This window comes from Myotis davidii, unplaced genomic scaffold, assembly GCF_000327345.1.
Source record: "Myotis davidii unplaced genomic scaffold, ASM32734v1 scaffold108, whole genome shotgun sequence".
In the NCBI taxonomy this organism is placed as follows: Eukaryota; Metazoa; Chordata; class Mammalia; order Chiroptera; family Vespertilionidae; genus Myotis; species Myotis davidii.
Genome location: NW_006299260.1, coordinates 974,443 through 996,157, shown reverse-complemented (window position 1 = coordinate 996,157; position 21,715 = coordinate 974,443). Strand labels below are relative to the sequence as shown.

The 21,715-nt window shown below is 38.1% G+C and overlaps 1 protein-coding gene across 1 annotated transcript in view; it reads left to right on the top strand.

Moving 5' to 3' along the window:
- Nucleotides 1–21,715, top strand: part of KITLG (KIT ligand) — an 85,495-nt gene that overhangs the window by 51,233 nt on the left and 12,547 nt on the right. Inside the window, exons 4-7 of the mRNA XM_015571144.1 lie at nucleotides 11,299–11,323; nucleotides 13,386–13,590; nucleotides 16,732–16,891; nucleotides 17,614–17,697. Coding sequence (XP_015426630.1) covers nucleotides 11,299–11,323; nucleotides 13,386–13,590; nucleotides 16,732–16,891; nucleotides 17,614–17,697 — 474 coding nt within the window. The remainder of the gene's footprint in view (nucleotides 1–11,298; nucleotides 11,324–13,385; nucleotides 13,591–16,731; nucleotides 16,892–17,613; nucleotides 17,698–21,715) is intronic.

Sequence of the window (21,715 nt, the reverse complement as noted above, 5' to 3'; positions counted from 1 at the left end):
TTTGGTAGCTGATAAAAGAGATGGGAGCTGATAAAAGAGATGGAAAATTATCTGACATTTAGAAGTTTGCAAGTTGTTTCCTAAACCTCTACTCGCAAATTTGGAACTAGCCGCAAATTTGGAACTAGCCACAAATTTCTCTTTTTTTTTTAGCCTCTCCCCAAAAAGGCTTCAGTGTAAAATTATGTAAATTTTTTCTGTACTTGAAAAGGTCCTATATAAGTCTCTTTTCTATTTAATTTGAGAACACAAAATATTTTATCTCAGAATTTATTAGAATCTTACAATAGATTCTTAGAACCTTGTAATAAAAATAATGAGGTTATGATGATAAATACTCCTTTGTTACTGCAACCAAGAAATTTTAATTATTTTTCATTGGGAAGAAATAGTTGAGGAATTCATATATGAATAAAGATTTCAAGCATAGGAAATGTAATGCCCATGTATCCATCACATAGCTTGTCAAACTTTACACTGTGCAATATTTGCTTCAAATATTTTTTTGATATTGAAGCATTATACATATAACTAAGTCCCCTATGTTCCCTTTTCCTATCTCCATTAGTTCCCACTTTGTCGCTTAGGGACAATTTGTCTCTTATGAACAAGTATTCTGAACTGGAATATTTTATTCCAAGGCATCTTTTTAGGACTTGGCATGAGGTTAGCCTTCCCTGGCATTGTGTCGAGCACAACAGCACACAGTAGCCCTTGCGCTTTTATAGTTTTACTGCTGCAAACTCTGCATCCGTACATAATACATTGTTTTTTGCATGTTTTCATATTTATGTTAATGTCATTATACTGCATACTCCACTTTGCAGGTTGCTTATAATTGCAACATGCCTTTGAGATATAACGTGCTGCTCCATGTTAATTCATTCTAACTAACATATTGTGTTGAGTTCATTTGAAACCATTTGGGGTACTCTACTCTGCAAGTAGACATCTTTCCTTAAATTACCAAATACTATACATCCACCTCGTGAAAATTGTCTGAGGCTTTGAGTCCATCAAAATCATTACAAGTTTAAGTGTGTTAAGTACATCGCTAAGTGCTTGTACTTAAAATGTGTTTCAAAGACTATAAGGTTATCATTACAAGAGAAGGTCAAAGGTACTTTTCTTTTTCTTAGTAAACCTTTTAGCATGAACTGTCTAATGTTCCTTAGAACTCTTTTGTACCTTCATGCTGAACCAGTTATTCTTGAGTCTAGGTCAAAGTCTGGCCTATTGAATTAGGGGGAGTTCTCTAGAGATAGGAATGTAAAACCACAGCATCCTGAAAGTTAATTAATGCCATCATTCAGTCACTCAGGCAGCAAGTATTTGTTTAGGAAAAACTATGGAAACAGCACTTCATCAGACACTTTAAGAAACAAACACATGTCGATTTAGTCTTATGTTCAAAAACTGGGGAGAAATTATCTGGCCTTTTTCAAAATGAATTCACATATTTGTTTCCTTGGATGATTACGGAAAAACCTGTGAGGACAGCAGGATAGCTAAGGTGACTCCTCTTTTACAAATGACACACTGTGGTTTGCAACCCGGAAGTATTTTGCCCAGGGTTGCGCAGCTAGAGAGTGACCCATCTTAAAAAAAAACCTGGGGTGGCCCTAACTGGTTTGGCTCAGTGGATAGAGCGTCGGCCTGCGGACTGAAGGGTCCCAGGTTCGCTTCCGGTCAAGGGCATGTACCTTGGTTGTGGGCACATCCCCAATAGGGAGTGTGCAGGAGGCACCTGATCCATGTTTCTCTCTCATCAATGTTTCTAACTCTCTATTCTTCTCCCTTTCTCTCTGTAAAAAAAATCAATAAAATATATTTTTTTTAAAAAAAACCCTGGGGTCATGTGACTTACCCCTGGGTTACAGAATGTGGTTATCTCAGTAATTACACTGGTGAGGGAAAGTGTTCTAAGTGACGCATCTGAGTGGGAAGGACGCACCTGCTCTGGGCTAGAGAAGCATTTTGGGCCTCTGATTGCCGAACTCACTCAAAGACATGCGGCTCTTTGCAAAACAAGGTTACACCAAAAATAACGGCATAGGTTATTGTGTACAGTATAATCATAGATTACACTAAATCGCACATTTTGGTACTGGCTGGTGACAGCAAGAGCCAAACTTGTAAAAATAAAGCCAGCTCTCTGCCACATGTTTTCTTTCTGTTTCTGTAATTGAGAAAAGTCCACTATTATTTGATCTTGGCACTCCATCCTGGCATCGCTGGGGAGTAACTCTGTTTTTGGCTACCACAGTTGGCAAGGAAAACAAGCCCACACATAGGACAGTGCGCAGAAACCTGTCTTCAGCTTTCTTTACCTTCCTTTTGAAACCGTAGCTGCTGCCAAGATCAGAGGAGTTTCCCAGTGGACAGGCCCCTGATTATTTGTCAGTGGTCAGAGTCCCAGCTGCCTTATCTTTTGTGTTTAAACAATAAAGGGCGGAGTGGGAATCAAAATGGGCACCAACAACTTCTCTGGGGCCAAAGCAATAAAATTCTGCCTGCGGCACTGGGCAGAAGAAAGCTCTAGAATAGAATACACATTATTATTATTATTGTTGTTGTTATTATTATTATTAGCTTTTGTTTTAAAAATCAGATAAATACACCTGAAAAGGAGAGCTTGCTTTTCTAAGGGCCTTCCTAGGAAATTACCTAGTAGGTTCTCTCTCACAAATAGCAGGGTGTGATCAACAGGTTGATATTTAAATCTAAGGATAATTACCAATTCTATTTTAAGCTTCCTGAAGCTGTAATATTTCCAGGCTTACGATTTCCTTTAAGTTCCTAACCTTAAAAGTCTTAAACATTTCCAAGCCTTTCCATTTACTAGTAATGTTACTATAGAAAGAACAAATATTAAGTCACTGAATCAGTGCCACATGTCTTCCGTCACTTTCACGTTTGTAAAGTGAGAGACACTATGAGTTGCTTGTGGTATTTGAGTAAAAAATTCTTTATCTGTTTTTAATAAAAGTAAATTCATCAGTTTTCTTTTAACTTTTTATTTGGGAATAACTTCAAATTTACAGAAAAGTTTATAAGACTATTACTCAAAGAACACCAATATACTCTTTAATCCAGATTCACCTACTTTTCATATTTTGCCTTATTTGATTTCCTAAATGCTTGCTTTCTTTGCACACATGTGTGTTTTATTATTTTTCTAAACCTGTTGAGTAAGTTGTATACATAATGTCTGTTTATTCCTACATACTTCAGTGTATATTTCCTAAGTAAATGGTTTTCTCTTACATAACAACATTGTAAGCTGCCAACTTCAATAAGTTTAGGAAGTAGAATACTTCAATCCACTGGCTGTATTTAAATTCTAACAACATTTTTGGGGGGCATTTCTTTTCCTCCAATACAAGAAGCGATCTAGGATTATAATTTACATTTTTATATCAAGTGTGATAGGCAGAATAATGGCTCCCCAGGCATGTCTCCTGCTGTGAATCTAGTATTACCTGACAAGGCAAAAGGAATTTGCAGATTTAACTAAGTTAAGGATTTTGAGATGGGGAGAGTATTCTGGATTACCCAGGCAGGCCCAATCTAATGACTTGCATCATTATAAGCAGGAGGCAGGAGTATCAGAGCCAGAGAGAGTGATTTGAAGATTGAAGATAGAGGAAGGAGCCACAAGCCAAAGAATGCAGACATCCTCTAAAACTGGAAAGGGGTTCTCCTGTAGATCCTTTAAAAGAAACAGCCCCATTGAACACCTTGATTTGCACCTACTAAGACCTATTTGGACTCCTGACCTCAGGGACTACAAACTAATAAATTTTTTCAAGCACATTAAGTTTATGGAAACTAATACATCCTGTCTCGTTAGTCTCCTTTAAGAGCTCCTAGCCTTTCTTTGTATTTATGAGAGTGAAAGTTTTCAGTAATGCAGCCCTCCCCAGTAGTACAGTTTCTGAATGGCTATACAGTGGGGCCTTGACTTACGAGTTTAATTCGTTCTGAGACCGAGCTCGTTAAGGAGCTTGTTAACGCAAATTTGTCAACTCAATGCAAAAAATCCTCCAAGAGACAGCTGGTATCTCAAAAAACTCGTTAGTAGGGACACTGGTAAGTCAAGGCCCCACTATATTCAGATTAGGCATGTCCAGCCTCTATATGACATAAGTGATGATGCCTCAGGTTATCACCTCTAGATTGTCCATCTCCCCTTCCTGGCGCTCGTTGTGTGATCACTCACCTGGTGCAGGTGTTCCACTGTTTCTGTGTATTTACTCATTAGCGACTACTAAGCAATCTTTGGGGAGACACTTTCAGACGATGTCCAATTCCTCATCCAAGTTCCTCCTGTAAGTTTAGCAGCTATAGATGATTCTTACCTGAACTAGGCTTTACTATCACGTCAATTTTTAATTAAGTTAAATTAAGCAGGGTTGAGCAAGTCATTGGCAATATAGAACGTTACTCTAACCATATGCCTCCCAGCCATCTTCCCTCTGCAACACCCTTGCTCAGGTATGCATGACTTCACTTCTGGACCAGTCTCCCCTTCTTTGGCTGCTTCTGGGCTCCTCCAGTCTCCCTGGCCATTTCAGAATTCATCTATGAAGGTTTCAATTTTTTTTCGTTGGTTCTGATTAAAAAAGAGAGATTTCAAGTGATCATTTAACTCCTCCTTCATGTACTTTGAATGGCTCTTAATTGCTCTTGGGAAACAGGAAGAGGAGCTCCTTAAACAAGGCCTCCCGAGCTGTTTGATCTGGCACCTTTCCATATCCTGCTCAGGCCCTCATCCGCATACGGTCCCCGCTGGGAGGCCCTTCTGCGCATGGCTTTCTCTGTACCTGGAATCTGGTCTGTCCTCTTGTTTAGGTAACTGCTGACGCTTTCAGCGTCAATTTCACTTCTTTGTGGAAGCCTTCCCTCTCTTTGATGACACCAAATCCTCCTATTAGAAAGTTTTTTCCCAGCACGCCTCAGGGTAGCAGTTTTTCATTTTCTTGTGAAATTATTTTATCGATACTTGTCCACTTGTAAACTTCATGAGGGCAGAAATTGTATGTTTGCTTTTTAATATCCCCATTGCCTAATGGGTGATAGGCACTTAATAAATATCTGCTGAAAGAAAGTGAAGACGAAAGGAAGGAGGAAAGTTCCCCAACGTGTAATCACTTGTAATTTCCCTGAGGTACAAATTTGACCTGAATAGAATCCACACGATTAATATGATGAGGTGAGGTGAATGCCTATAGCATCACATAATATCTGCTCCGCAATGTTACTCTTGTCTTTTTTTAGGTAGGTGTTCATTTTGTAAAAGATCTTCAGTGTGAGAGTTGTATTATGCAAATTTTGAGGAACCATGGTTTCCTTGCGTCTTCTATTATACTACTTATTATTGAGTCATTTCCATATTCAAGAACTTTCTCATTGTTCCCAAGGACTGAAGGCTGAAAGCCAAATTCCTGAATCTAATGCTTGCTCCGGACTCTCCACAATCTCGCCCCACCCTAACCACCTCCCCTCAATACCCATATTACCCAACGCAAACTCGCCACCCCAGCCAGATGAGTCCCTGCCTTCAAAACTGCTGTGCTTATTCTAAACTCCAAGACTGTTTAGTGCTACTTCCCTTTGGCAGGGATGCCTTTCTCCCTCCTGTCTACCCATTCAAATTCTCCCCACAGAATCATGCAGTTATCCTGGGGCTAAAAGCATCTTAATGGTTATTTCCTCCAAGGTCAGCCTAAGATCCTTCTTCCTCACCAGGCCCTCTCACCAGGCCATTTCCTACTTCATATCATGCTCTCTCTTCCCTGTATCATTTGGATATCACACCTACTCTGTGCTTTTGCTTGGTGCTGCTACATAATACTAACATGGTTTCTCTGAATTTCTATAGAATTTGTCCAGAAAGATCTTCATTTGGGGAACCTGATCATATATTGCTTACCCAGCTGTTTAAAATTGCATGTGTTATATATTTGCCTCAAAGTATTGTTGTGAAAAAATAAGACACAACAACTGGATTTTCCTTTCTCCATTTCTGTATCTCTATCTCATTCTGTTCTGTCTGACAGAATTTGTCTCCTCTGTCCCGGTCATCTGGTAGATTGTAATTTCCCCAGCGCTCCCAAATTGTCATGTTACAGTTTCGGCCCTGCAAAGACTGGTTATCAGTTCCTATCACCACTATTAGTTTGGGGAAGGGACTTTCTGATTGGCCCATCAAGGTCAGGGTCCACCACTGTCCAATCAGCTGTGGCCACAGAGCAAGTTCACTAATTTTAAGTACGGATCCTGAGGGTTGACCCTCAGATTTGGAGTACTTACTATAGAAATAAAAGTCAGCCAAGTAGACACTGTCATTATCTACCTCTACTTCTCATATAGTAAGTATTTTTTAAATGATTAAGTATAAATGTTAGTTAAATGGATAAAATGCAACATTAAACAGTATTTTTAAATGGCTCTTATGTGTATTTAATCTATGGGATCTATCTTAATAACTAAGTGATTATACTAAGGCACTGCTCAGAACATCTATCCCATTACTGTCTGAAAGAAATATAATAGAAGCCACATATGTAATCTTAAAACGTCCAGTCATTACATTAAAAAAAAAGTTACAAGGGAAAGGCATAACTATAATAATAAATTTCATGTATTCCAAAATATCATTTTACCTTATAAAATTATTAATGGAATGTTTTACATTGTTTTATATTATTCAGAACCCACCTACAGCACATTCTAGTTCAGACATTAAGTTTTCATCAGAAATATTTAGTCCATATTTAGATTTTCATGAAAATACAGGTTCACATACCTAGCTTTTCCAAACATACTTAAAAGTTTTCTAGTCACTGAACCAATTACTGATTTTTAAATTTAAAAAACTGAAGTTAAGTGAACTTAAGTTGCACTGGCCACATATTGAGTATTGGCCCCATTTTGGCTACCGCAATTAGACCCCTTTTTTCAAAGACAGAGAAACTGAAGCTCTGAATAGACTTGTCTAAACTCTCAAACTGTGTCAGCAGAGTTGGGACTGGAATTGAGCCTCTGGGTCATCCTTGCTGCCCTCCCCTCCCCATGCTGTTCCCTCCTCACTATGCTATTTTGTGTCTGCCTCGGGAGCCATTTATAGACCTGCTCTGGGAAACAACACATATTTATAGTGTTTGGGCTGATTACCATCTTAATCAGATTGAGGTTTCTACATCACTCTAATTCAAACAAGAAAATGCAAAGTTGCAGTGCCTAAAGTGAACACTGAAGACCCAAATTAATTGTTTAGGGAGAGGACTAAAATAAGTCTGGAGAAAACCCAGCTCATCCAAAAGCGAACTAAGATTTTGGAGACTCTACACCTAGTCATGGGAGCACACAGTATTTTGCAAAGTGCTTTTACAGGCCTGTTCTCACTTTGCCCATCCATGGGGTGTTTGAGAGTGGCAGGGGGGTGTCTTGTCTGTTTTCTAGCCCTAAGAATAAAAACCGGAAGGAGAGGAAAGAAGGTTTACTCATGGCAATTGACATTTGCTATTTGGTTGTGACAGTTGCTCAGGGAAAGTTTCTTTCATCAGAATGACACTGGATTCATTGGAATGAGACAGAATGAGCCATACCTTTACCCAGAGATCTCTTAATTGAGCCTAAGGACCAGTGCACCTGATCCAGATGTGCAGGCAGAGTCATGGTGACTCTGGGCCAGGAAAAATAGTTTATGTGCTTTGACTGGACTCATTGATGAAAGAACTAGCAGGTGTTCGAGAGTCTCGGTGTCTCGTATTTCTGTTTAAATTTTTGGTGTAACCTTGAGCAAACCACATCACTGGTTTTCTCATTCACGATATTGGAACAACTGGACCATGTGGTCTTTAGTATTCCTTCCGGATTTAAACTATTGGTGCTTCTAATGGCATGGTTCTAGATTCGATGGATTGCTCAATTAGGGAGTAAATGTTGGAAGCATGAGAGGAAAGAAAGGGAATGCTTTGTGCCCTGGGCACTCATACCTCTAATTCCGGCAAGACTGAGGTTTGACACATATTAAAGAAAAGGAAACAGAAACACTCAAACTGGACAGTAATGCTGGTAATTCGATGAGTTGGATTAGAAGACTGGGTGAATACCACTGTTTCTCAGAAGCCTCACAGCGTGTGAGCCAGGGCTTTTCTCCGTCAGAATCTCTAATGGGTGTGTTACCTCCACTCCTCTGTGGAGAACTCTCATAGTGTTCACCTATCCTAGACCCCCTAAGGAAGCACACAGATACCTCTAGGAATAGCTACCACATCAGAAGTGGTGCCAGGTGCATCCACGAAGAAGTGTTATCTAGCAGGTCCTTGAATAGTGTCATTTCATTTTATGCTGTTTTGTTACTAAAAATATTGATGAGATGCCATAGGAACTTAACTCTTTTTAAATATAAGTAGGTTAAATATAAATAGGTATTAGCCTGTAATAAAATTGGTTTCATTGTATGTCATTTTGCTTAAAGTTGTAGAACCTATGGACAAAGTTGAGGACATACTGTTAGCATGTCTTGTCCACTTTCAGCTCCTATTTCCATAAAGCTGTGGTGACTCTGCATCTGAGCCTGGTGCCTCGTGTCATAAAGTGTCAGATTCTTTCAACTAATAAACCAGAACAGTTTCTTGAAAGAAGCAGGAAGGTGGGAAGGAGAAAGCATGCACAAATTAGCAAGATGCCGCGATGTTTTCAAAGCACACAGTGTGTTTCAACTAGTTCTGAGACTGCAGAAGTGTTATATCACATGTCTTATGAAATTCATATAACATCTATTTTAAATTTATGTGTAGTTTTAGAATGTTCATGGATATTTTCTTTTTTTAAAATATATTTTTATCGATTTCAGAAAGGAAGGGAGAGGGAGAGAGAGATAGAAACATCAATGAGAGAGAATCATTGATTGGCTGCTTCCTGCACGCCCCTACTGGGGATTGAGCCCACAACCCAGGAATGTGCCCTTGGCTGAAATTGAACCTGGGACCCCTTAGTCAGCAGGCAGACACTCTATCCACTGAGCCAAACCAGCCAGGGCTGCATGGATATTTTCTTTGCTGGTGTTAGGAAGCAGTCACATTCCTAGTTATATTTAGAATGCTTTTATTTATAGTAGTTTTTATATCTTTAAAAATATCATTTTATTAAATCATTAATTTGGTGCTCATGGTCCTTTAAAAATCACTTAGGAAGCTCACCCTGGCCCAGTACCTCAGTTGGAGTGTGGTCCCGAAACACCAAGTTTGCAGTTCCATCCCCAGTCAGGGTGCATACAAGAAATAGAACAATAAATTGATGTTTCTCTCCTTTCTCTCCACACCCCTCCAAATAAATCAATATATATTTTTTTAATTCCTTAGGAAATTCACAGTTTTTAACCAAATCTTCAATGGTAGGGGCATGCTAGCAGTTCAAAGCTATTAATTCAGTATCATTGATTCAGTTAGCATTCTAGAATCATACATATTATATATATATATGAATATAAAGGATATGTTGTTTTAGTAGTCCTATCTAGAACTGCTATAATTTACCCAGAAAATGTAAGACAGAAGCCACCAAGAAAGAAGGTAATAAATTGAGACTATGGAGTTAGGGAAAATCCAGACATATTTTCCCTTTCAAAGCAAAGACTATATTTCTTTTTGTATGTATATGGCTGAATAAAACTCAGTTATATGAACTTCAGGGATTTGAAAGGTAGTCTTTACATTGCTGCTATGACATCCTGAATGGCTTTATCAACTTTCCTAAGCCTTCACATTCTTCTGCTAGTGAAAGAATGGTATTTATATCATACATTCTTCTAATGAATGCTGTGAGTTCATATTTATAAAGAACTATTTACATTTAAAATGGTCTCTGAAATATAAGAAATAGTGACCATCATGCCTGTGATTAAGGCAAAGGAAAAATTACATCTGTGAACTTCACAACCTTTAATCACCCATTTCTTAATCATAATCTTGAAAGAGTTGAAAAATAGAAAGACCTATTAACTCACAAGTGAAATATTCAGTTGGCCATGTTTTGTTCTCTTTGCAAATCATTGACTATATTTAATTAAAAAGAAAATACAAAACTGCTTGACATTCTAGTAAAACCTGGTTACCTCTCCTGCAGGCAGACAAGTCAAAACTGGCTGATATTTAATATTATTATTTGTCTCAGTTTTAGCTTTAATAAATCCAAGAATTTTGAAAAGCTAAAATGTAACTATTTAAACAAATTAAGGGAAAGATACAACTTTGAATTTATTATACAACCTTTTCCAATGAAATTGTGGCAAGAATGAATAATGAATGAAATACAATTGTAAAACTTTTAGAAATATATAGCAATAGAGTCCAGAAGTTTATATCTTATCAGCTAGCAACGAATTGTTCATTACTTTAAAAGGACAGATACTGGGGTAGGAGTAGGTAGTGGTCGTTTCATGATTAAACTGCAAAAAATTACAGCTTTAGAGTTGAAAATTTTACTGGAAAAGGTTGATTGTTTGGACTGTTGATTCGGTATGTGAAAATGGGAAGTGTAGTTATAGATAAATGAGAACTTGAATACAGAATGTAAACATGGAGTTCAGATGAAAAGAGAGATAAACAGAAGTGTCCGTAAGCACTGGCATTCCCCAGTGTAAAAATAAGATACATGGATACAAAATATTTTTTACTTTAACCACAGAAAAAGAAAAAAAAAGGACCACAATAACAAAAGGAGGCCCTTAGTTCAGTTCAAAACAAGGGAATTTAATTTTGGTTCCTACATGTCAGAAGACCCAAGAGGAGGATAGGCAGAGTGTATTCAGAAAGTAGACCAGGAAGGAGTTTAAAGATATTAATATGTGGATTTGCTTACCACAAAAAAAATTTGCACAGTTACAATGGAGTGAACTAATTGGTAAAGGCTGTTCTGCCATGTAAATACTATTCAAACTGTACTCCCAGTATGTGCTGTATTCCATATGTTAGGAATTCCAACCCTTGCTGATAGGGCTGACTATGTAAAGGTAGTTGTCACTGTCTAAATGGAGACAAACTTGGAGAGCAGTTCTGCCCCACAGGAAAGACTGACAGCTTGGAAAGTGACTTGTAAATGGTGCAAATATGAACTTGCAGATGCTTGAGATAAGCATGAGCATTGGTTTAACAAAACAAAGAATCCATTCTGAACATTCTTGGAAACACATAGTCTTTAAGAACTTGGTTGATGAGTTGAAGGAAGTGGCCTAATTGAATTAATGCACACTGGTGGTTTGTTTATTCTACTTAAATGAAGCCAGAGCCAACAATCCTAAAAGTTTTTATTTGTTTGTTTGTTTGTTTTGTGAAAGGGGTAAGAAAGGAAAGGAGGTTGTAATCTAGCCCTACAGCAGGCAGAACAAGGCATAGATCTGGGAGACTTTAAAATGGTAGAACTGACAGGATTGGAAACTGATTGTGATTAGGCTGAGATGTGATGTAGAAGAGGAAGAGAAGAGTCAGGACATGTTAAATGTGAGATGCTTTTTTTTTTCTTTTTTGTTGATTTTATTGGGGTGATGCTGGTTAACAAAAGTATACAGGTTTCAGGTGCACAACTCCACAACACATCTTCTGTATACTGAATTGTGAGTTCACCACCCCAAGTCAAGTCTCCATCCATCACCATTTATACCCCTTATACCCTCCTCCACCTCCCCCCAAATCCCCACCCCTGCAATAACCACACTGTTGTCCAAATCCATGAGCTTTTTCTCATTTTTTTCTTTTTTGTTCAATTCCTCCATCGCCTTGGCCCCCCCAACTCTCAAACCCAAAACCTTTAAATGACATTTAATGCTTCCAGGAATTGGAGCTTACCTATCTATGGATAAACTAGTTTCTTTTTTGTCTGCATTATATTAATTGAAATTGTCCTGTTAAATAAATCTAAAATGGCCCCAATATCTAATTTAGAATAAATAAATTACTTGACTTTCCTCCACAGAGATACTTTGCTGGTAAATGGAAAAATAAAGTTTAGTGGTTTGATTCATTTTACATGGCATCAGTTACTCTCTGTCATTCCAATACAATAGATTCTAGAAGATATAGTAAATTAGGATCTTAATAAGCCAAGTCAGTTTTAGCTATCCCCACTCATTACCTTATTCTCCTCACTGTAATATTTTAGCACAGTTAAAAAAAGAAATCAGAGCCTCTACTTACAGAAAATGTAATCTTAAAATATGTGAAATACCTGAACTTATGATCAATTACTAATTTTAAATAACACCACATTAATTTAAGAACTATGAAAATCCATTCTAATATACTAAGAAGTTTTTCCTAATAATCTAAACCTCTGTTGATCCCCACCCATTTACAGCAGCTATACCGGGTAGGCCAGATCTAGTCTGCTGCTTGACTCTGCATAGCCAGTCAGCTGGGGTTGGTTTTTATAGAAGAACACTTGTGGTCTATACGATGATAGAGAATGCTGACTTTTGATCCCTAAATAAGCAAAATGTTGACCCCAAATAGAGAATTCTATTCTTCCTGTTGGTACACCTGTATTACACAGAAAATTCAATTCAATTATTATGCAAAAGATGTCATATTCAATTATTACATTTTTAATTTTGTGATAAAATTTTTGTGGAAATTTGTTTTCCATTGTATAAATGTACATGAATAATATCCTTAATTTTTGCCTCTTGGCATGCAGAATCTAAAATATTTACTATCTAGGTCTTTGCAGAAGGTGTGACCCCCTGATACATTTTTTCTCATTCATTTATTTTTTTAGTCATTCATGCATCAGATCAGCAAATAGCTTCTGAGCAACTCCCATGTGCCGGACACTGTTCTAGGCCTTTGCGACAGAGTTGGGAACAAGATTTTATAAAAATCCTGCCCTCATGAAACTTACATTCAAATTATATACATTATCACTTCACTACTGACCTGTTCCATTATGCCCATTCCATATACTAGTATAGGCAAATCGAGGTTCAGAAAATTTGTGTAGCTTACCTGCAGTCTCTCGGCTGAATTGAACCCGGTTATGCCTGACTCCAAGGCTTGAGCCTTGGACCAGTGGGCTGGACTGGCTTCACAGGTGGGGCTCCATGCTTGGTGTAATGTTAATTCCATTACTATCTGAATTTTGTCAAGGGTAAGAGTTGGCTCTGTCTCATCTTAATTTACTTCCATGAAAGAGAAAAATGTTTACCATCAACACTTTCCTCATCTATATGCACTTGTAAATTTTGAAATAGATATTAGATCTGAATTAAACAGAACACAAGAACTGACCTGTTCTAATATAAGGAAATCTTTTATCTGGCAGTCAATGACTGCAGCACTGATGTCTTTGAAGGATACTCCTAGTTGACTGTATTTAAACAGATGCTTTATCTTTCTCCCTTTCAATTTCTTGCAGCCTAGTCATTGTTGGATAAGCAAAATGGTGGAGCAATTGTCAGTCAGCTTGACTGATCTTCTGGACAAGTTTTCAAATATTTCTGAAGGCTTGAGTAACTATTCTATCATAGACAAACTTGTGAAAATAGTAGATGACCTTGTGGAGTGCATGGAAGAACACCCATTGGAGGTAACCTTATATTCATTGGGATTGGTTTCTACTACTCTCCTCTAAAACCTATATTGATGGTGGTGGTGGGGATGGGGCATCTTTGTTTGTGTGATTATTATTGTATAAATTTGTAATTTAAAAATATTTTGAAAGATGAGTACAGAAATATATGTTTGTAGTTATACTGCAGTGTTGAAATATACATTAAGACTTAAAAGTTGTCATTTAATGTAAAAATTGATTTACACTGCAATGTAAAACCAACCCTAATTTTATCTGTATTTCATAAGTGAATGAAATTTTCATAACTTTTCTATTAGGTTACAAATGTTCATTTACCTTTAAATGGAAAATTGTCTGTAATGAACATTTAAACTTGACTCTTATCCATAGTAATCACGTCATAACGAAGAAGTACATTTTAGTATCTCCAAGTCATTTTCTGATTAGTTCTTGTCAACTTCAGAATATGGGCATGGCAATAATTTGGGTTCTAAGCATATTGAAAAGACAATAGGATTAAGTACAGTACAAGGTGTTGGGGTTCAGATCCTGACTTAGTCACTAATTAGCTTTGTGAACTTTAGTAGAGTTGACATGAGATGTTTGTGATGAGTGCTTTATCACTGTATCTGGCAAAATAAAGATTAATAAATATTTTTGTGATGATGATTTTATAACTTTGAATCTATAATAGAATAGGATTCAGGAGATATGCTTGGGCAGAGTTCACAAGCCCAGATTTAGCCTACAGGCCTTTTAGAAGTTTAAACCTATGATTTTAAATATGATTCTGTACCACAATGCTCAAATATTTCCTCCTCATCAAAATTCCAGTTACACTGTAAGGCCCAATATCAGTCCTATTTGTGTTCTCCAATCTCAGAATTCTTGTATGCTAGTAAACCTAATCACTTATTTATTCACTTCTCATTTCTGAGTCAGAATGTATCTATATATATAAAAGCCTAAGTGACTGCCCGACCGTTCAACTGGTTGCTATGACATACACTGACCACCAGGGGGCAGACACTCAATGCACGAGCTGCATCCTGGTGGTCGGTGCGCTCCCACAGTGGAACTGCTGCTCACCTGACCGACAAGCACCAGATGCCCGGCTCACAGCTGGTGCATTTCTGAGTCAGAATGTATCTATATATATAAAAGCCTAAGTGACTGCCCGACCGTTCAACTGGTTGCTATGACATACACTGACCACCAGGGGGCAGACACTCAATGCACGAGCTGCCTCCTGGTGGTCGGTGCGCTCCCACAGTGGAACTGCTGCTCACCTGACCGACGGGCACCAGATGCCCGGCTCACAGCTGGTGAGCACAGCTGCGGTGGCATGAGCCTCTCCCGCAGACACTCCCCCTGCACGCCTCTCCCCAGTCCAGACCAGGCCAGGATCAGGATCAGCATCAGGACTGACTGGGCACAAGATGGCGGCCGCTTGTTGGTCATGGGCGTGCTGATATCGCCCTAGGACGGGCACACAGAGACCGCAGCGGAGTGGCAGTGAGCCTACCAAGCGGCAGCAATGGCAGGCACAGTGGGGCCAGGATGAGCAGGATAGGCGCGACACCTGGCCGGGCTCAGGCTCCTCCCTGGCCACCTGCCACTTCATGCACTACTGCGTCCCTTGGGGGGATGTTGGACTGCCGGTTTCAGCCCAATCCCCTCAGGCCACACCGAGGGATCCCACAGTGCATGAATCCATGCACTGGGCCTCTAGTCCTATGTAATAAAAGGCTAATATGCAAATTGTCCCCTCAATTGGGTGTTTGACCAGGGGGCAGGGCTGGCTGGCCAACCTCCTGCAGCCCCTCCCCCTGGCCAACCCTGCCCCCAGTCACCACCCCCCAACCCAATTGGGGGGGGGGAGGATGGCCAGCCAACCTTCCACAGCCCCTTCTCCTGGCGGCCTGGCCCAATCAGCCCCAATTAGGGCAGGCCAACCAGACCCTACTCGTGCAGGAATTCATGCACTAGGCCTCTAGTCTTATAATGAATAACATCTTAAAATTAACATCTCTTTTTATATCATATTAGTATTTTGTGCTGATGGCATTGATAATAAGTAGGGTATATCAGACAAGGTGTCATAAAGGAAATAATATATGTAGTGGAGCTTGAAAGATGAGTTAGGTGTTCAGTAAATGGTGATGTCAGGAAGAACATTCCAAATACCAAAGAATGTGCCTTTAATCATCATGATGCTTTGGCTGGAACCCAGGAGATTCATACCAGGAGGTATTTCTCAGTTGTTTCAGAGATTGAGTAAGCATATATAAAGCACTTAGAGAGGTACATAGTAACTGCAACATAAGTGTTAACTCGTATTATTTCCTAATTTTCTTTATAGATAATCATGCATTTGTGAATTCCTAAAATATAGCTTTGATCTGCTTTTAGGGGGACTTTAGAACTTAATCATATTCTTTATTCTTTTGTGACTTCTTTCACTGAGCATCATGTTTGTAAGATTTACGCACTTTGATGTATATAGCTCGGTTACTTTTTTACTGCTTATATAGTATTCCATTGATTGAACACACCACTATTGATTAAACCATTCTCCTGTTGATTGATGTACACGCATTTATAGACACTGCCGGTAAGAACTTTCCTGTATGTCTCATGGTACAGAAATGCAAAGCTTCGCTAGAGGCCTTACCTAGGAGTGGAATTTCTGGGTCACAGGATGGGCACATGTCCAACTTTACAGCTAGTATCAAACCTGCCAAATTTACATAATTCCATCAATTTGTAAGAGTCCCTTAGCTCCATCCATGTCCTTGCCAATATTTAGCATCAATTGTGTTATAGAGGTCTGTTTTGTTTTGTTTTTTAGTAAGGAATGATGATTTTAATGAGCATCTTAAAAGAGCAATATCTCTAATTTGTTGTTAGGATTATTTTATTGTTATGATGTTGAATTCACCTGCCCACCCTATTCCTTTTATCTGGAGTTGAGCCTCAGACTAAACTGGACAGGATATCTATCCTGCTGTACCTATGTGAATTATGTATATTAACAAAATTGTCTAAGAGAGCTTGTTTTCCTTGCATCATTGAAGGACATAGTCTTTTACTTTGCCATCAGTTAAAATCTGTAGACTCTTTGAAAAATATAATCCTGTTTTTGTCTTCTTCTAGAATGTAAAAAAGTCATCTAACAGCCTAGAACTCAAGATGTTTACTCCTGAAGAATTCTTTAGAATTTTTAATAGATCCATCAATGCCTTCAAGGACTTGGAGATAGTGTCATCTAAAACTAGCGAATGTGTGTTTTCTTCAACATTAAGTCCGGACAATGGTAAGACATATAAGATTTTCTAATTTAACTGTAAAAGCAAGCTTGATTCTCATATGTGTAGGTAAGAACCTACCTCTGAATCAAATATATGTGTAGTTAGAGAAAGATGTATGTGTGTTTTGTCTAATATAAAAGCAAATGTCAAGCATAAAAGAAATGGTTATAGATTTGTTTTTCAAACCAAAACAATTAATGATTGTCAGATTAAAGAATTGTGTGTGAGTAAACAATGAACGAGATAGTCACTCATGTTTTTCTTATCTGCCATTTGCCAGTAATTTATAATTATGTTATTCTTCACCTCCCATCTTCTTATGTCCCCGTCTCAAATCTTTTCTAAAGGATCTAACTCTTGAGGCATGAATTCTGGTCTTCACTAGTTACTCTCTCTTGAGACTCTTTCTCCCCCACCTCCTCCCCAGGGTTCCTATAATACAAAATCTTAATTACAGTGCTTTTCTTTTAAATGGCAATTACGAACCATTTGCAATTTTACATTTATCAGCCTGGGTAGACAATGAACCTTTGTTCTATAAGGTGACTGGTGAACTTCTTAATAAAAATAGAACAGCAAGAACCAGGATGAAATAAATAGGATATGAATCATCGAGATTTGGGAAATAGACCTGAAAAATACTCTGGTATTGCACTCGACCTTTTGGGGACTCTGTAATTTATGTAAATCATCGTGCAACACTGACACATTATTGCTTTCTATTTAGATTCCAGAGTCAGTGTCACAAAACCATTTATGTTACCCCCTGTTGCAGCCAACTCCCTTAGGAATGACAGCAGTAGCAGTAATAGTAAGTACATGTATCTGATTTAATGCATGCATGGCTCCAATTAGCACCTCTGGGAGTATTGCATGGGCTTTAAAGGAAATTCTGCAATTATTGCTGTGAATACTGTTCCATTACTGTTCTTCCTATTATGGTCTTCCTGAGATTTAAGGACTAGACTTGTAGAATTGGGTTTCCCAACAGCTGGAGATGACAATGAGAGAATTGGGCCAATAATTTTTTTGCTAAGATTATTTTAAATAAGGCATGAAATTACTTTTATAAATATGATTTAAGCTTTTTTCATTGTTGACTTAAAATTTATTCCTTGTAGAATTTGCCTGAGTTTTACAACAGAAAGTATAAATGCTAGTTGTGTGGAATTCCAAGGATATTTTCAGTTTTGTATATATCACTATTTACTAGTATGTGTGTGGAAATTTGATGATTTTGTTATTTCACTATAAAATTATATGTTAGAAGAGAATATGCTTTTTCCCCTGCAATTCCTGTCCTCTTTGACCAAGAGCTTAGTTTCCTGGAAGTCTAATATCCTCTTTTTAAATCTAGGCAAAGATCATTAGATTTACTAAATATTTTGACCCTCAAGTCTCATGTAAGAGGAAAAAAATCATCCTGTGATCTTAGCTAAGAAAGTCATCCCTTAAGATTTATTAATAGGGCACTGTCATATGTGTAGGGACATAGAAAACCTATCTATAAAAAGAAGTAATCCATTAATTACAAATCCACAATAGCAATTCTACATTCATAAATCTTTAAAAAGACCCTCTAATATCCAATTTGTTTTGGAATTTTTGCCACCAAGTTGAGATGAGGCTATTGATAGTCTTTATTCTTCTTAAAGTGACTATTTATGCATTTCACTGTAGAAATATTAATGTGTTTGATTGCAGGTTGCTACCCAGACCTCTCTGAGGAAATAATATAATACACAGTATATGCAGGGCAGAATCCAAAACCTAAAATTCTGAATTACAGGATACTTCAGATCTGAAAAGTTTTGTAAAGGGATTGTATGTGTGTTAGTCAATTAAGGTCTTCCTACTAATTATCGATTTTATTAATCTTTTCAAAGAAGCAATTTTGGGCATCTTAAATTATATTTATGTATATTTCATTGATTTCTAATCCTTATTATTTCCTTCATTCTGTTATGGGTTTAATTTGCTTCACTTGTTCTAGCTTCTTAATGTCTCAAGGTGGAAAATTTAGATTGCTGACTTTAAAATCATTCTTCTTTTCTAATAGTAGCACCTTAAAGATATGTCTTTGTAAACAGTTTTAGATGCACCCCACACATTTTGATATGCTGTTTCCACTGTCATTTCTTTAACAATATTTTAAATTCTCCTTGTGATTTCCTCTTTGATTCACGTGTTGTTTGAAGTCTAAAAATGGATTTTCTCTAGATGTCTTATTGTTACTGGTTTCTAAATTAATTCTATTGTTGGAGAACATGCATTGTAACATTTTGAAATTTGACTATGTCTATTATTCAGATATTATGTGTAGCATTCTCAAATTTAATCAGAGTGGTTGATAGTGTTATTCGGATTTTTTATATCATTATTTGTCTAACTTTTGTCATTTACTGGGAGAGGGGAATTAAAAAAATCTTTCATTGTAGATTTGGCATTTTTTTTTAAAGCATATCTCTGGTAGACAGGATATAGTTGGGCCTTGCTATTTTATCTAGTTTTTCTGACATTTAAAGTTTTTTCATTCATTTATTTATATTTGATACAACTATTGGTATGGTTGGGTATGGGTTTACTGTTCTTGTTATGTTTCCTTTTTGCCCTGTTTATTGATCCTCTGTCCTTCCTTTCCAGCTCTTTTTTAGGTTTAAGTGTGTGTGTGTGTGTGTGTGTGTGTGTGTGTGTGTGTATTGTATTTTAATTAATCTGTTCTGAGTAGCACTATCAAATCTCCCACTGTTCTTGTCCATCCCACTGAGACATCCTGTATCCATTCTATATATACTACCTGCTTTTTAAGTCAGTAGCCAGAAAATCTCTCCATTCTTGCTCATCAGAGCTGTTCGGGTCTCTGATGAAGTCATAGCTGCCCAGGCATCATTCAGTGCATCGGCAGGCCCTGTGAAGTCTCTCCCTGTGCACGTGCAGCCTATTATTTGACCGATGGCTTACGCAGACCCTCCTGGAGCTTCCTGGCACTCCTCTGCTCAACGCCTTTCCTGCAGCTCACCCTGCTCCACACACTCCAGCCAAACCAGCAACCCTGAACTTCAGTCTGAATCCCTGTCTCAGTGAAAATTCTGAGTCCCACTTGGGTTCTGTCTTCCATGCCTCAGTGCCTCCCAGCCAGAAAATCAGGACCGTTTGGGTTTCACCGTGTGTGTTTTTGCTCTTTCTCGTCCGGCCTGTTGGCTAATGTCTCAAACAGTTGCCTGAGATAATTTGTCTAGTATAGTAATTCTTTAGCTTGGGAAGGCTAATCTGCTACCATCATGGTTGGAAGCAAAAGTCTTTTCTACTTACTTTAAATGACTAACTGAATGCAGAACACCCATTCAGTCCTATGCTTCTGAGTCTGAATGTGCTTTTTAAATTGCAAAATGAATGGCCAGTCCTTTTGTGTGTTTATTTTGCTTTCTTTTTTCTTCCTTTTTATAAAAAGTATGGGTCTTACATAATAAGCAGCTTTTGGCCGGGTGATGTCACTCAAAAATGGGACACTTAGGTACCCAGGCACAAGACCAGCTCTTAGGGAGCTTGCACTCTCATAAGAAAAACAGACATAAATGAAATACTTAGAATTTTGTCATACATACCAAATATACAGTGGACCCTTGAACAACACAGATTTGAAGTGTGCAGATCCACATACAGTGTACATGGATTTTTTTTTCAATAAATACTTGTACTATTTTTGATCTGAAGTTGGGAGTTCATGGATGGGAAGGTAAACTGTATGAACGGATCTATGCCATTTTACATAGGGGACTTGCGCATTCCCAGATTTGTGTATCCACAGGGAGTCCTAGAACCCCTCCCCATTGACCTGTCCCCCTTGGATACCAAGGAGACTTAAGTTTTGGGGGAGTCAAAAGTTATACTCAGATTTTCGACTGCCTGAGGGGTTGGTTCCCCTAACTCCTACATTCAAGGGCCAACTTTATATTATAATATATACAATAATAGACATATGTAACTGTTTTAGTCATAGCATAAAGGAGGAAAGACTGTTTTGGAAATAAGGTCAGGGAAATATGGAGAAAGCACGCTAGTTTTCAGAGATGACAACCAAAATGTAACCGTGCTAAGCAGAGGACTGGGCCATATGAAGAAGTAGTCCAGAGATGTGTGTGTCCTCTCTGTAGCTTGTAAAGGCGATCCAGGTTATCCAAAGGAGTTGTATTTTCAAAGTCATAGTAACATCTTTGTACCAGGCTAAAAGGATATCTAAAAATGTTTGAGATCCTTGCAGACAGTATTTAAGTGATGTAGAAAGATATCCTTGCTTTGACATTACCGTATACATCTTCTTCAAGAAATACAGTCTCAAGTCAGACTGCCTTGGGGTTATATCCCAGCCCCTGCCTGGCTGTGTGACCTTGGCCAGGTACTTAACCCCTCTGGACTCCCCAGTTAAATGGAGCATAATGCATCCTTCATAGGGTTTCTGTGAATTTCAATTGTCAGCACACATATACTTGGAGCCATGTCTGATGTGTAGTATGTGTTCATCATTAATTATTAGAACAACTGGATGCACTGAGGCTGTGGGTCAGTGATTGGAAAGCCTGTGAGCTTTGGGTCTGAACCCAGGAGCAACACCGCGTAGCATGTTTGCTAAGCACCGAGAGATCCCTGTTCACAGGCGTGGTACTTACAAACTCACTCTAAAAAGGCACTCCACAAATTCGAAGCATACTTTTTGTGTTGTGTATTTGTACAGATGTTGGGTATTATTAGTCAAACCAAACAAGTCATTTCCTACGAATTTTGGACAGTGGAAAGTTTTTGTAATACTGAGATACAGTTAATATGTTAAC